This window comes from Cyprinus carpio, chromosome A5 (assembly GCF_018340385.1).
Source record: "Cyprinus carpio isolate SPL01 chromosome A5, ASM1834038v1, whole genome shotgun sequence".
NCBI classification, from domain to species: Eukaryota; Metazoa; Chordata; class Actinopteri; order Cypriniformes; family Cyprinidae; genus Cyprinus; species Cyprinus carpio.
This window is the reverse complement of record NC_056576.1, coordinates 999,009-1,016,307: the sequence shown is the minus strand read 5'-3', so window position 1 is coordinate 1,016,307 and position 17,299 is coordinate 999,009. Positions and strand designations below refer to the sequence as shown.

Sequence of the window (17,299 nt, the reverse complement as noted above, 5' to 3'; positions counted from 1 at the left end):
TGAAGCCGATGGAGAGTAAATGTTTACTGGATGAAATTCGTGACAAGTTAAAACTAAATTAGATCTGTTTACTCATGCTTGTTGTTTCCCCAGAGCATGAGAAGCTGAGGTTTTGTAAAAGTGCGGACTACATGAATCTGCATTTCAAAGTCAAATGGCTCTTCAACGAATACATCTGTGACCTACCCCCGCCTTCTCCAAAACCGTCCCAGAGTACCATCGTGAGTCACACTGCTTCTAAAACTCTTTCAGAGCGTCTTTGGCTAAACTTTTTCTCTCTTTTCTTCACAAAAAACTGCAGTTTGTTCTTCTTTTGAGTAGTTTTATTTTTTCACTCTCACAGTGTCATAACCTACAGTCCCAAACCGATTAGGATGGCTTGTTGATGCTTTCCTCTGTTGTTTAAAACGTTCTTGACCACAAGCAAGACCAATTCGCTGCCCTCCTGCTTTATTCTTCCTCCTGTTTCTCTATATTTCTTTTTCGTTTCCCATCTGTAGGTGGTTTCTGCCCTTTGTTCTCCAGTGGCTGGCTGAGAATGAAGAAGTGTCGATGGAGTTACATGGAGCCCTTGAGAGGGATAAAAGAGAGGGGGGTATGGTTCAGAAAACTGCTGTATAAACCTTTCTGTGTGGTCTGCTCTCTTATAAATGGCTTTCAACTCTTGGTCTACCAGGCTTTAAAACATGCCTTGTCAAATAAAATTGCTGCTTGCTGTCTGCTACCTGTTAGGTGGATGGTTTTTCTTAAAATTAACTGACGTTTTCTTTTAGTTCGGTAAAGGGCAAATTTAATTTATAAGTTTTGAGAAATGCTTTCTTCAATGCCTTAATCATTTATTTATGCTACTTTTTCTAAAGACTTTGATGGATAAAAATTACAATATATTGTATAAAATAGAATATATTGTTCAAAATTTGGGGGTTGGTGAAAAGTCTCTAATGCTCTTCAAAGATGCATTTATTTGATCAAATATATGGTGAAAATACTTATATTGTGAAATATTATCACAATTTAAAATAACAATTTTTAAAGCTGAATATGTTGATTTGGTGCTCGATTTTTTTTTTTTTTTTTTTTTTTTTTTTTTTTTTTTTCTTCTTTTTTTATGGAAACCATGATGCATTTTTCAAGTTTAAAAGAACCAACAGATTGTGAAATTAATCATTTTAATGTGTATTTTATTAGAATATCTATTTTTATTAGTTTCCACCACACAAACCATTTTGCCACAACCCCCCCACCCCCAGTGCTTATTTACTAATGAGAAAACTTTTAAAGCAAGAGCATGACCAAGATGAAATATGAAGTGTGATTTGTGAAGAAAACATCAAGACATATATCACTTTTGAACAATATTTATAGCGTAATTTCTAATCATTTTGTCAAGTTATGCAAAAAGTTGTGAAAATTTCAATTTTTTTATTTCTGTGTATTTAAGATTGATAAAATGTTATCATAAAATGCAATAATTCTCATGAAATTTGGACCTTGTAAGTAGACAAATGAAATAAAATTAAATTTGCTCACACATTTGCCCAAAAAGGGCAAAAAGTTTCCATAGCTGAAGAAACATCTCAGCTCTCCTGTCTTTTTCACAGTTCCAGCAGACATCTGAGCATGCCCTGTTTTCCTGTTCAGTCGTGGACATCTTCACTCAGCTCAACCAAAGCTTTGAGATCATCAAGAAATTAGACTGTCCTGATCCTGCAGTGGTTGCCCAGTACAACCGACGATTTGCCAAGGTGAAGATCAACAAACTTAAACCATACTATATACTACATTCAAAAGATGGTTCCAGAGAAGCTGGAAGACAGACAAGCAGAGACATAATAGATGGAAAATGGTGGCAACAGAAATATAAGCTGCTGGCACACAGATTGTTTGTCTTCAGACCATCACCATCTGTTTCTTAGCCTGTGAGTCATATTTAACTTAGACGTCTGACGCAGAGACATCTTTGTCGAAGCCTACACAGGTTTTGTAGGAGCTGAGATGCGTTTACATTTTATTCGATTTTAGTGAAGACTGTGACTAAATACTAAATGCAATTATCTGACATGTCTATAATCGTGGTATATTCTGATATGATTTTTTATCAGTAATCAGCATATTAGGTCTATTTCAGGGAACAAAAACAGCACTTAATGCATCTTCCCATGAAAATTCATTAGTTTTCAACACAACAAAGTCAATTCCAGAAAGTCTGTCGTTCCAGATTACCAGCTCAGTACAAGGTGTAGTTCATTTACTCCACATACCGTTTAGGTGTAATAGTGTTCTTTCTTTCCCTTTTCCCCTTTCCAGACTATCACCAAAGTGCTCCTGCAGTATTGTGCGATTCTAACCAAGATTTTCTCCTCTTACTGCGAGAAAGAAAAGACGGTGAGTGTTAACAAACACTAACATTTTTGAACTTATATGTTGTCTGCTATTTTACAGTAAGAATCCAAGTAGGTCTGAGTTGTCTCATTATCTGTCCTTGTGCTGTTCGCTCTTTCCTTTCTCTGCTGCAGCCCTGTGTTTTGATGAACAACGTTCAACAGATGCGTGTGTTGTTGGAGAAGATGTTTGAGTCTATGGGGGCCAAACAGGTTAGTGAAGCATGAAGTTATAACAGGTTTTCTTAAAGTGTTTTTTCTAAGACTTGCAACAGATCCAACACTATTACAAAAAAGTTTTGAGGTGGTACTACGGTAAATTGAAATGTAACAGTGCAGACGAATGCACTTCAAATGTACAGTTAACTATGGTTACAATGGTACTTTTTTTTGTGTGTAACAAAAATGTGGTGCCTTATAAGGTGCACTATCGTTCAAAATTGTGGGTTTGTCAAGAATTTTCATACATTTTTGAAAGTCTCTAACGCTGACCAAGTCTGCATTTATTTTATCAAAAATACATTAAAAACTGTAATATTACAAAATAAATCTTTAATATTTACAATAAATGTTTTCAGTTTTTTTTATTTAGTCTCAAATAATTATTGTCAAAGCTGATTTTTCAGCAGCCTTTACTCAGTTAAAGTAAAATTAAAGTAAAAATAAAAAAACTTGCAGACCGTAAACTTTTGAACGGTGGTGTACTTCATTTTGCCAAAAATCTAAAACATCTCATCATCTAAAACATCATCTAAAGCATCACATATAACCTCAGAATGCACTGATTTACCCTGAATTTGTGTGCAATTTTTTTTATGCTGCTTAGATTATCGAGTTGTTTAACTGGAGAAACTGAAGTGTATGGCTTTGGTTTGATGGCGATGGGCCTGCTGGCATTTTGCGCATGATATACCAATGAACTGATTTTTTATTATCTGTCATGAGTGTAGATATGTGTTTGTGAGTGGTGAATGTTTATGGTTGCTGAGCTAACCATATGCATATTTTTGTGTATGTGTAGTATACTGTTGAGGAAGGGCGAATATGTGAAGCGATGTATTTGTGGGTTGAACCATCCCTAACCCTCTGTGTGGTTTGTTTGCCTTAGATGTTGTATTTAGACCCTTTCACTAGGTTGCAGTACCCTTTCTGCACCACCTTATGCCACCCATATGATTTCAGCCGTCCATAGTGTTGTTCTCTTAGTATCAAATCCCTAAATCACTCTAATGTTGATCTCTATTTTCACTCCCAGCTGGAGAATGAGGAGGAGCCTGAGGATGAGGAGGAGGAGGTGTGTTGAGAGTGTCTATGGATAGGGTCCAAAATAAACTGCTAATTACATGCTAATCATAAGTGATCATAAGAAAATTATGGTCCATCCTTTTTTTTTTTTTAATTTAATTCATGATTTTTATTTTGCTGATTTCATTTGACGATTTAATAATAATTTGGTCTTCTAAACTTCTAAATCATTTAAATATCTTCCAGTTAGACAAAGATGTGTGTTTGTGAATGCAAATGCGATTGTAGTCTTGTTTATGTGATAAAAACTAGGGGTCACAAACTCAAAATTCTGTTTGTTTTGGTCTCCTTCTGCTCGGGACATTACTGATGATGAAGGCAATGAAGTCTGTACACTCAACATTGCGGTACTGAGGAGTGTGTGAGGCCATGAATGCATATGCGTATGTGTGTGTGTGTGTGTTAGTGTGGGTGTTTTGCAAGATTTTGTGTAAATCAACGACACACAGTCTTCTGCTCCTACCTACAGTAGCACCTTTTATTTCTTTTTTTGTTCTTTGTTTCACTATTACTTATCTTTTCCTTCATTTTTCATTACCAGTCGGATGAATCAGATGCTAAGGTGAGAAAGAGCATATGTCTCACCTGATGTGCTATTATGTAATATTGTATATATTTTTATTTTTTAATATGTCATATAAATGTAATATATAATATAATATAATATATATTATATAATTATTATTATTTTTTTTTTTCTCGTTTCATTCATGTTGCCTTGTTTTTGTGAAACGCAAGTGAAGGTTGTGCTTCACGGACTAAAGAAAATACAGGGTTTGATAATGGAGATGAGTAAATGATGACAATGTTTGTTTTTGGGTGAACTGTCTCTTTAAGACAAAAGTTGATTAGTAAAATCTGATGGAACAGATGGGTTTTTAGATTTCAGTCACATTCTGTTATGCACATTAAGCCTAACTGACCCATTAATTGTGACCAGATAATTTAATGTAATGCTAAAGCTTTAAAAAGAATCAAAAGCTTTCACTTCTACAGCTAGGATTTGTGCCTTAATTGATTCCTGTATGCAACCAAGAGCAGTGAATCTGTATAAGAGCATGAGTGAGGAATGAAATACTGTATATAGGTTCTTTCTATTCATATAGCAAATGTTCTTAGTCTTAAATGCAAGTTAAAAGATATTGATTAAATCCATACAAATGCTATATCTTTAATTGGAGGTGAGTGAGAAGTCTGTGTGACGCGTCCTGTGGAGTTTGTGTCCTAGACTCCAGCTGTGATGTTAATGATTGCAGCTGGGTTAACATTAGCATCATTACGTAATGCAGCCTAATCAAAACACAGTGCTACATATTAAGTGAACTTCAGTTACAGCATGAAAGATCTGGAAATTTCACTGAAAAGAAATTACCTTTAAAATCATATTGTATTGGTGAATTCACTAAACAATTGATACACTTTTGCACACTTTTTTTGTTTGTTTGTGCATTTATTGGAATAGTTCACCCAAAAATCAAATTTTGCTGAAAATGTACTCACCCTCAGGCCATCCAAGATGTAGGTTAGTTTGTTTCTTATTAGAACAGATTTAGATAAATTTAAGATTTTATTACTTGCTCACCAATGGCTTCTCTTCAGTGAATGGGTGCCATCAGAATGAGAGTCCAAACAGCTGATAAAAACATCACAATAATCCATAAGTACTCAACACAATTTCAGTCCATTGACTAATGGCTTGTGACGTGAAAAGCTGCATGTTTGTGAGAAAAACATCCATCATAAAGGCATTTTAACATTAACATAATCCATAATAACATTTCCTCCAGTTATCACGAATCAGTTATCCTGTTTGGAGCACAGCTGTTTGGAGACTCATTCTGACGGCACCCATTCACTGCAGAGGATCAGTTGGTGAGCAAGTGATGTGATTTTTAGCAGGTTGGTGTTTCAAATTGTTGGCACACTGGACTGTAATTATGAAAATGTATGATATATTTTTATTTGTAGATTGACAACAAAGAAAAGGCGAATAAGGTTGGTTTTGTAAAGAAAAAAGTGAACCAATCTGACTTTAGTGGCTTAATGTGTGTTGTGAAATCCTGTTGGTTGTAAACCTTTCATTAGTTTGTATCATGTGCTCTTGTGATTGTGGTTTAGACTGTGGTTATCCGGTTGCAACATTTTTCAATCACGGACTGTCTTTTATTCCCATAGTTTCCAGTCCTTCCTTTAGTATTGTATAAAAAAAGTGGTCAAATAATGATAGTTAAATAAAGATTAGAAATGGGACGATGCTGTCACGTGTCAATCAAAAGAACTGAAATAAAACAGCAGCAGTTTTAGATTAAGCAGACACTCTTCTAGTAGCTACAGTGTGAGTGCTTTGCAGTGTGTATTGTGTTATTGTGTCCAGGCACTTTTAAAGCCAGACTTGTGCAGACATTTTTCATTAAATTCTGCATTTTTAAGATGACTCTGTGAAGTGATGACAAATTATCTTGCTGTCCTTGAGTTTTTGTGAGTCAGGTGTTGCTAGGTGTTGCTGTCTGTGTTCATGGTAAAGTGAAGTGACATACAGCCAAGTATGGTGAACCATATTTAGAATTTGTGCTCTGCATTTAACCCATCCAAAGTGCGCGCACACAGCAGTGAACACACACACACTGTGAACACACTCCTTGAGCAGTGGGCAGCCATTTATGCTGCAGCGCCCGGGGAGCAATTGGGGGTCCGGTGCCTTGCTCAAGGGCACCTCAGTCGTGGTATTGTCGGCCCGAGACTCGAACCCACAACCTTAGGGTTAGGAGTCAAACTCTCTAACCATTAGGCCACGACTTCCCCACGAATGTAATGTTCTTTAGCTATGATCTTTTTGCCTGGTATGTTGGTGTGTGTGGGGAGAAATAAATAAATGCATAGATAGTGGTAAGTAGCATCACAATTAATACCCAGGGCAGTACTGTTTGGTTAAAAATGTGTGGTATTTAAGTATTTTGACATTTAACATATTTTTAACATTTTGCCATATTTAAACTTCAAAGATGTTCTGGTTGCTGTCATTGTCACATCGCACAGCAGTTTTTGCATTCTGGTTGTCGTGGTTAGGAAAATTTTTCAATCCACTCTGTCTAGCTGTTTTTAATGCACAAATGCAACTTATGTGAATGGCCCCAGCTTCCATCTCTCTTTCACTCTCACCCCCTACCATTCATCCATCTGTTATTGACTTTTGTTTTTACCATCTCTCCTTTCATCTGGATGTACAGCTTGACAGGCAGAAGGTGGGTTTGTGTGAGCTTTAGTTTGATGTATGACAGTCGTAGTGAAGTAGTCAGTGTCGTCGTATCAGATGCTTTGAGCCGATGAATCAAATATTTAGGGAGCCAGTTTCTCTTCTTTTCAATTTAACTTCTTCCTCTTATTACCCAGTAGCATTATTTATCTAGATTCCTCTTCCCTTCAATTTTGTGTGTGGAATATATTGTGTTGTTTGAGTTCATATATGTGCGTATTTGCATTTAGTAGCTCTTTAAACATTTTCTGTGTTTGTTTTCATTCTTATTGTGTTTTTGTTCATTCTTTCTTTCTTCAGTCTGTTGCTAAGAAAGAAAAGGTGTGTGCATTTCCAGTATTTTTGGTAGTACTTTACTTAAAGCTTGTGTGTATATATATATATAATGCACCTAATGTCTGTAGTGGTCAGAGCCCTGGGGATGAGTATGAAAACTCTGAAGTGACAGCAATAATCGATCACAAGAAACTAGATGGAGTGCAGCTAAAGGCATGAAATAGAACGGAAAGTCTTGAGATGACTTTTTAAAACTTTAACTAGTTCTAACCTGGCACACCATACTAAAAAGTTCAAGCTAGACTTCTGGTGTAAGATTCCCCTCACAGAATTGAGGCAGATGGTCCCCAGTGGCATGTTTTTGCTAGTGTTTTATCTTTCTTTTTATATTTGTTACAGATTATTTAGATTTTGTTATTTGATAATTCCATGTATGAGATACATTGCAAACATAAGCTTTATTTACCATAACCTGTAGGCCAGTTGGGTGGAATTATTAAACCTGAATTCATGGTTTCTTTCGATTAAAATTATGGTATAGTATAATAGAGATGTAGCTCAAATATCTTATTCAAATACCTAAAATGTCAAAATGCATAATTATACATATAATACACTTATACACATATAAGTTGGGGTCAGTAAGAAATTAATGCTTTTATTCAGACTGAATTAATCAGTGTAGAGACAGTATAGACATTAAGAATGTTACAAAAAAATTGTTTAAAATAATAAATAGATTTTACCTGAAAAAATATGTATCATTGTTACCACAAAATATTAAGCAGCACAACTGTTTTCATTATTGATAAGAATAAGAACTGAGTTCCCTTTTTCTGTGAGTTCTTGAGCATCAAATCAGCAAATTAGAATGATTTCTGAAGGATCACGTGACACTGAAGACTGGAGTAATGATGCTGAAAATTCTCCTTTCTGTTCACAGGAACAACTTACATTTTAAATTAAATTAAAGATTTATGATGGTTAATATGATTCTTTATGTTGGAGTGATGATGTTGAATTTTAAATGTTCGAGTCTCGGTGCTGGCAGTAGTTGTAGGTTGGAGGGAGTGAATGAACAGCGCTCTCTTCCCCCCAATACCCATGGCTGAAGTGCCCTTGAGCAAGGCACTGAACCCCCATTTGCTCCCTGGGTACTGGATATAGCTGCCCACTGCTCCGGGGTGTGTGTTCACGGTGTGTTCACTTCTCATTGCTGTGTGTGTGCACTTGAATGGGTTAAATGCAGAGCCCATTTTCGTGTATGGGTTACCATACTTGACAAATGTCATGACTTTCACTTACAACTTACATTTTAAATTAAATTAAAATAGAAAACAGTTATTTTAAATTGTAGTAATATTTCACAATATTACTGTTTTTATTTTATTTTTAATCAAATAAATGCAGCCTTTTTGATAATATTTGAGATATTTTTGAACCCAAACTTTTGAACATTAATTCAAAGAGTGCTCCTGTAGCTCAAGTGGTAAGCATTGCCTTTCGAAGCGCAAGGTTGGGGGTTCGATTTGAACACATGATAGGTAAAAATTGATAGCCTGAATGCACTGTAAGTCGCTTTGGATAAAAGCGTCTGCTAAATGTAAATTTTAATTTTTAATACATTAAAACATACAGCATTTGATATAGTATTATTATATATGCGCATATTATGTATATTTTTACATAGTCATTAAAAATGTAAACATATTTTGCTTCCTGCCCCAGGTACAGGATCATCTTTATGATGTTAATGTTATGCTATAACAACTAAAATTGCAAATGTTTGCATTTATTTCCCTTAATGTCTTGAATAATGCATCATAATTATGTGCTCATTTTCATTCAGCCTATTCAGTGCTTATAGTTTTTATCTTGTGTGTTATTTGTGTATGTCTATGTTTCTTCATTCATGTGTTTGTTTACATGTTCTGGCATCAGGGGGAAAAGAAGGACAAAGAGAAGGAGGTTTGTGTACACACACACACACACACACACACACACACACACACACACACACACACACACACACACACACACACAGACACACTGTTTGTCTGTGGTAGTGTTGCCCCATAGTCTCTGGATCAACAGGACTCTGTGTGATATTGAATGTAATTTTGTTTCTCTGTCTCAAGGATGAGAACACGACCACAGTGGTGGGTGTTAGACCCAAGGTAATAAGCTGATGCACGTCTGTGTGTGTGTGTGTGTGTGTGTGTGTGTGTGTGGTACTTTCTGAAACATGATAGAACAAGGTCTCATTAGTGTGAGGAGCAAGAGTGTGTTTAAAATCTGCTGGGAAGGAGAGATGTGTGCTGTTTGGCTGTGAACCTGTCCCCGGGGCTCCAGTACCTCATTGTCAGAGTGTTGTTTTTAGGTGGAATAGGATTCTTGTGCCCTGGTGTGACACGAAAACAATTATCCATAATTCAAAGCTTAAATAATGATGTGCCTTTGGCAGATGATGTGATTTAGTTGTTGTCAGTGAATAAATGATCATTGTTTTGGTAAACACAGTAACAGATGCTTATTAATCTTTTTTTCTTCACTCTTGGAGTGTTTTTCTAGAGCATAAGTCTAGAACACTCATTAGGACAATCCATGTGTTTTATGGGTAGTTTAAGGTAGACTGTAGTCTGGTCAACTTTGCTACTTGTTTTGGAAGTTCGGATCATTTTAATGACTTGAATCTTTGAATATTTTTCAGCAAAACAAACAAATCCTTATTCAAGTCATTTTGTGTAGGTAATTTAAAAGGTCAAATTTTCAATGGCCAAAATCCACACAAACCATGCACATATACAATCTTTAATCATATTCTGATTTAGAAAATCATTATAATGCAACCAAACGATAAATTCTTCTGCGTCTTTTGGTCTTTGAGTCTTCGTCATGTGACAGACACATAGACACTGTATAGGAAACAAAAAGCATTCATTCACCAAACTATGTATTTGTATCACAGACATATGTTAAGGACTGAAAAGATGAACATGCACGGTCACAACAAAATGAACAGATTATTCATTACCCGACCCATAACTTACGAAAACCACCCACTTAATGTAATTTACTGAAATTTCAGCTTTGCCATCACAGGAATAAATTAAATTTTAAAATACATTAAAATAAAAAAAAAAATTACTTTTTCACAATATTACTGTTTTACTGTATTTTTGATCAATTTAATGCATCCTTGGTGAGCATAAGAGACTTTCAAAAACCTTTTTACAGAATCTTACTGACACCTGCACTTTTGTGGACTTAACTGAATTCACAAACCAGCACTGTGTGAACATAATCACACTAACCAAGTTGTCCATCATTTAATACACATTACACAATATGATAGCCAGTAAGACTCAGACACAATGTTTTGTGAGATAGTGATATGAGCTGTGTCATCTGGAGCTTTAAGATCCAGTCGCTATTGGACTTCAGTTTATTTAACTTTGTGTCCGCTGTGATGACTAAATACAATTGTCAATGCCAAACACTGATTGTGTGAATGTGTTCTTAGACAGAGAGTAGATTAGACCTCAGTACTGTCAGACTAAAATTGAGTTTGAATGTTTTCCCCATTTTATTTATTCTGTATATTTTTTTATTATTCAGTCCAAAGATAAGGGGAAAGAGGTTTGTGGTGTTTCTCTTGCAGTTTAATCTCAATTCTAACATTCAGAAGCATCAGTGCCATTGAGGATTTGCTCAGCTGTATCATTTTTCTCTCTGTGCCTTTTCTTTTTTTTCTCTGTGTTATTTTCAATCTGTCCCTCAGTAAAGAGGCAACAGTCAACACAAAAAGGTGCGATAATCATCATGGGTGTATGTGAGTGTGTGTGTGTGTGTGTGTGTGTGTGTGAGTGAGACTGTTGTGTTGTTTTGATAGAAGCCTGGCTATCTCTTCTCTTTTCCTATCACTGTGATAGCATAGTGCAAATAAACATTTCAGAAAAAAACATCCATTTATGATTAGTTCTGTGCATTCATTGGCTTAAGTGCAAGTCCACAAGTACAGTGGAGATCAAAATTAAAATCCTAAATTTCAAGGTCAATGTTTAGTCCTATTTGAAGTTATCCTAACAGGAGTAGAAGGGCAGTTTTTAAGCATATTTCATGAATTAATTGTATTTTTAAGCACAGTAAAAAAATAAAAATAAAATAAAAAATAAATGGGATATTTGAAAAATAACTAAATTAGAGAGCACTTGCAGATACCTCCAAGTAAGTGGTGTTAGTTTGGCACCTGGTGCTAATTTCCTTAATTATATGACCAACCCTATTTAACTGGCAGCATTCCTCCAATTGTCAATGAAATTGCAAGATGGCGGGCTGCTCTAAGGTGACAGGAGGTTCTCCAGATGAAGACCATAGGGATGACCCTTTAGGCCATTGCAAGAGAAGTTAGTCATTCCAAATCTGTGATTTCTCAAATATAGCAGCTTTACAATGACTCTAATTCAACTCCCCCCAAAAGGCTGGTCGTCTATGTAAGACAAATGCACGAGAGGACAGGATAATGTGGAGACTCTCAATGGGGAATTGGTTCAACACTGCAGCTGGAATTGCTTGCGAGTTCAGCGCTGAACAGGGAATGGATCTGTCTCGGCATGTTTAAGAGAAGTCGGGCTGAAAGCGCATTCTGCAGTGACCAAGCCTCTCATCAGCAGTAAGAATCAAAAGGCTAGACCTTTGCTTAGGAGCATGTTGTGTAGACAGAGGAGAACTGGCCCAAAGTTCAAACTGGGGAAAGACCTAATCCCAAATGTGTAAAGAAGTCAGTGAAAGGTGGAGGAGGAAGCGTCATGGTTTGGGGGATGTTTTCTGCTGCAGGAGTTAGGCCTCTTATGCAGCTACATGGCAGGGTGAATGCAGATGTTTATCAGAACCTCCTTCAGAGACGTTCAGTACCTTCCCTGCAAGCATCTCCCAGTCGGCCTGCAATTTTCATGCAAGACGATGTCCCCGTCACACTACAAAATGGATAAATCAGTTTCTTGAAGCTAAGAACATTGAAATAATGAAATGGCCTGCCCAAAGTCCTGACCTAAACCCAACTAAAAATCTCTGGAAAATCCCATAATTAATGCGGCTGCATACAATAGGTAGCATACCTTTAAAATAGCTGCATACCTTTGAATTAAGTCAAGCAGTTAGTCAGAAATCTAGCATCCCACACGATGTGCACCATGATCCATCTAACCTCAGACCTAGTATGTACTAAATCCTGGATGCAGATTTGTGGAAACATACACCTTCACTTAATCTAGAAAATAATTTGAGAGTAAGTCAGAATAATATCAAATATGACAATTTATTATTAGTCAGTTAAAATTTATCATGCCAATTACATAGTCAATTCAGGGATAATAGTATTAATGAAAATAAAAATGAAGTGTTTATATATTGTTCTCTAATTTTGATCTCCAGTGTATTTGTTCACTTAAGCCACAATTAAAAATGCAACAATTTTCACTAAATTTTACAACCAGAAATGGTCCAAATAAAAGTATATCTGTTGTTAATATGTAAAACTAACATATTTCACTTTCTTTAAAATAATAGCACTCGATTTGATACGTTATCACAGTGACATTCATACATTGTGGTTCAAGTTTCCAAATACTTTTTGGGGCCACTTTCTTAGGGATATACAAATAAGGTATAAAGATGCTCTTCTTTAAAAAAAAAGTAAAAGTTTTATTGGGGCTTTTGGTCTTTGAATAGCGGTAGGATTGAAGACAGAAAGCAAACAAAATCTACTTAAAAGTTTTCTCTGTTCTACCACCCTGATTGTCAGAATCTAATCTGTATCCCTTACTGTCGATATTGTGTGTTTTAATTGATCTTCCTCAGCAGTATTAAACTGAATGAACAAATGTTACTATTGTTCATTATGGGAATGAAAACGTGACTTCTCCACTCTTTGTTTTGGTATTTTTTACACCTGCTTTAATTAAGCTGTTTGTTGGATCTGACAGGTGTATTGCTAAAAACTTTTCTTACCGTGGAAAACGTCTTTAATAGAGAATGTTTCCAATTTGTTTCACTTCCCTGATGCTGATGCACTTGCAGAACCATGACAGACATTGTAATTTTTCCCCCCCTACATTCTCTCCTTGCCTTTCCGGGCCTCTGCCTAGTTTAAGTTTGATATTTTCTATTAAACTAACACTTCTTTCCGTGTGTGTGTGTGTGTGTGTGTGTGTGTGTGTGTGTTGCTCTCAACAGCTTGACTCAGAGGCTGCAGATATCCTCAATGACCTGCAAGGGAAGCTTAATTCTGTTCTGGATAACCTGAGTGGCATGTTTGCCAAGAGGTAAACTTAATTTTCTGAGCCTGAATTTCATCTGAATATCATTATTGCAATGTTTGTAAGAGTGTTCTGCTTATAAATGTCACCTTTGTCATAATATCTCTTTCAGAAATCACTATTCTTTGTTTTTGTTCGTTTCATTTTTTTAAATTGAATTCTAAAAAATCTTATTTGATTATTTTTTTTATTTTGAATCATTTTGAATGCATCTATAAACAAATATGAATACAATATAATCATGATTTTTTTAAAAACGCTACAGAAAAATCTATTTTGGAAATAGTGCCATTATCATTGTCATCTTGTTTGTTGGCCTAATTTTGAATCATTGAATTATGCACTTTTTTCCCCCATACCATTCCTATCTCCCTCTCGCTCTCTCTATATGTATATAGTTTCCAGGCCCGTATGAATGCATGTGTGCGTCAGATGGCAGAGATCCTGTATCAGATTAAAGGACCTCTAAATCAGAACACTCGTAACACAGCAGAGGCTGATGCAGACAACGCACTGCGGCCGCTCATGGAGTTCCTCGACACAAAGTCAGTTCAACTCAACTTCCTTTAGTTGCTTTTAGACCAGTTCAGTTTCAGATCACTTGTCAATTTTGCCACACTAAGGGTCTCCATGTGTGCCTATTTCTGTTTCTTGGCACACTTGGTATTCTATAAAAGAGCAGAAAAAAGTGAAATAATAGCCTGTCATCAGTTGAACTGTACTGTAACTCACAAATTGCCCAGGGAAATTCCCCAGACTGCCAAATGTAATATGTACATACACGTGTCTGTTTGCGATGTGTGTTGCAGCCTCAGCATCTTTGCAGACATATGTGACAAGACTGTGTTGAAGCGAGTGCTAAAGGACCTCTGGAGGAATGTTCTGATCTGCATGGAGAAAACAATCGTGTTACCTCAGAGCCAGCGACAGTATATAGTGAGTTATTTTACAGGAAACATACACATGATGTTCAGTGTTAGACACTTAAAAACTAATTTCATGTCACAAACAGTATTATGATTCTCGGCCCCTGCTCTCAGAACATCATATCATTATCAATGTTTTTATTATTGTTATTTCAATTGTCAGTGTTAGTATACTATCTAGGGATATCAATGACTACAGTACTCAATCACTCAGAAATGATGGCGATGATCAATCATGAAAACACAATAATTGAATAAGTTTTCTTCAGTTTCCTGACTTTACCTTTTGTGTTATTTTTTTTTTTTTTCTTTTTTTCAGTTTTTATTTTAAATTTGTTTTATTGCAGCATTTTGCATTTGCAAAAAAAGAGATTTTGACAAAACATGATCAACAAGACGTGACGGTGGTGATTGATCATGAACAATTGAAACAATAATTCCATAACTTTTCCTCAAAATGAAAACATGCCAGAAAGAGAGCTATTATTTTATTTGATCATGTTTTTTATTTTTAAAATGAGCCTCATTTTAATTTTTTTTTATTTTTGACACAGTCATTTTCTAACTGGTGGTCACTTGTGGTATTAGTTGTCATGGCTGCAATTTCTGCAGTGTTTTAAAGTTAAAACTATTTTTAACTTGAGATGGCATCTGCGCTGTTTATGGCAAGTTGTTAAAATAAGGAGAAAAATGTCTTGCACTAGAGTAGACAACATGACCATAATGGCCTTTCTGAAGTTAACACACTTTTGACATTTAGGCTGTTAATAATAGAATGTTTTTTTTTAGCTAATACTGGCAGGCAGAGGTTTGAAATATTGTTTTTCTTTTTTTTTAGGGAGTTCAGCTTCTTACTGCTGCTAAGGAACTGTCTAAACTAAAGGTGTTAACCATAATTACTTGAAACATATAATCTATAGCCTAATGCAGTGGGTGTAGCTAATGCATCTCTCTTTATAGGGAGGGGTGGAGCCAAAAAGTTTGTCACCAAGGCAATGTGTGATCGTGGAGGCAGCACTGGATTCAATCAAGGTGTGTGATGGTGGATATGGCATGCCTGCTGAGTTACAACACGTTAAAAGTGTTGGCTGTCTGCTTAAAAACAGAACTTTCACACCAAGTCAACACATTGCACACTGAGTGTTTGTGTTCTTGGGATCGGTGCGTCATTAAAGTGTGTGGGAAGGAGAGAGAATCTGAAACAGTCTGAGAAAGCTGCTCACCACAAGCATGCCTTTTCACACGTACTGTAATTTCTTTTCAGCACCTTTTGCAGAAGGAAATTCATGGTAATTTTCTCTCTCTCTCTCTTTAACCTGCTACTGGGTAGCTCTTCTTCCATGCTGGTGGGAACGGTTTAAAAAAAGCATACCTGGAGAAGAGCCCTGAGCTGTCATCACTGCGCTATGCTCTCTCCCTATATACACAGACCACAGATGCTCTTATCAAGGCGTTTGTGACAACACAACATGCTCAGGGTGAGATACATACACTTGCCCACATGTTCAGGTGCTGACTTTTATCAACCCTTGCACATGGCCACACATCTGTATAAATTATGTGACATTTGCAAGACTCATATATTTTTAAAATGAAATTTCTTCTTGCAGTTCAAAATGGTATGGGCATCAGGATCACCCCCAAGGAGAACGTTCGACCTGACAGAGGTGGGCCGAAGATTTGTTCATCCTTGACTCTTTGAAGGGCTAGGAACAGTCTCTCTCTCTCTAGTGAATTAAATGAAGAAATAAGGAAATGAAGGGGAAAACAGAATAAATAAATAAATAAAATAATGTTAAAAATAATATATTTTAATAATAAATTGAACAAAATATATATATATAGAATTTTCTGCAGCCCTATACTTCAGTCTTCAGTGTCACATTTGTGGCTCAAGAAACATTTCTTATTATTATAAGTGTCGAAATCGGTTGTGTCATTATTATTATTGTTATTATTATTATTATTATTTTTTTTTTATTGTGATTTTTTTTTTTTTCACATTTAAAAAAGCAGCATTTGTTTAAAATAGAAATCTTTTTGTAACAGTAGTGTGTGTATATATAAAGGAAAGTGGTGGCACCAAATAATTTTTCAAAATTGACTCACTAATGCCTTAGAAAAATTTTAGCATTTTAGGAAAAATGCATTTCTATTCCAACAAATCCTTTGCACATTACATAATTATTTCTGAAATATTTTAGGTTATATAATAACGCCTAAGCTACCACTGGCACATTTTACTAAATTTTATTAAAATCCATTCAATAGAATTCCATATTTTGAACCACAATCAAAGCATGAAGTGTAAAAAAATGCATATGTTTGACTGTAACATGATGAAAATACAATATTTGTAAAATGAAGTGGCTTGATTGACAGGCTCTGGGATTGAGCGGCTGATTGGGGAGGCGGTGATTCAGCTGGATTTGTCGCCCCCCGCTGGGAACACTGAGCAAAAACTCGGTGTCAGAGGTGAGACTAAAGCAAAGAAGAGCTAAATTTAGGACTTTTATCTGTGCATTTAAGTGTCTGGTGAGATGATGATTTAATCAAGTCTTCATGCTGGAAAAAAAAAACCCTGGTGTCTTTTTATGAACTCTTTATCTCTTTCTCTTCCAGTGATTGCAGTAAATGACATGAAATGGCAGACCTCAGGGATGTTTCGTCCATTTGTGGAAGTTAACCTGGTCGGCCCACAGCTCACAGAGAAGAAACGAAAGTTAAGAAACAGATAGTTAAAAAAAAAGTTGGAATGCAAAGTATGGAGTGGAATTTAAATTGTGGGTTTTAATTTTTTAGTTTATTTGGTGTTTTTTAACACTGACATTTTCTATAAGA

The 17,299-nt window shown here is 35.8% G+C and overlaps 1 protein-coding gene across 1 annotated transcript in view; it reads left to right on the top strand.

Moving 5' to 3' along the window:
• Positions 1-17,200, top strand: part of LOC109057224 (protein unc-13 homolog B-like) — a 34,305-nt gene extending 17,105 nt beyond the window's left edge. The window contains 15 exon segments of the mRNA XM_042757222.1: positions 94-205; positions 501-600; positions 1,602-1,745; positions 2,308-2,385; positions 2,517-2,594; positions 13,450-13,538; positions 13,931-14,077; positions 14,342-14,468; positions 15,297-15,341; positions 15,419-15,490; positions 15,789-15,936; positions 16,069-16,125; positions 16,841-16,933; positions 17,081-17,184; positions 17,186-17,200. Of these exon segments, the coding sequence (XP_042613156.1) occupies positions 94-205; positions 501-600; positions 1,602-1,745; positions 2,308-2,385; positions 2,517-2,594; positions 13,450-13,538; positions 13,931-14,077; positions 14,342-14,468; positions 15,297-15,341; positions 15,419-15,490; positions 15,789-15,936; positions 16,069-16,125; positions 16,841-16,933; positions 17,081-17,184; positions 17,186-17,200 (1,409 nt within the window).
• Positions 17,201-17,299: the final 99 nt, after the last annotated feature.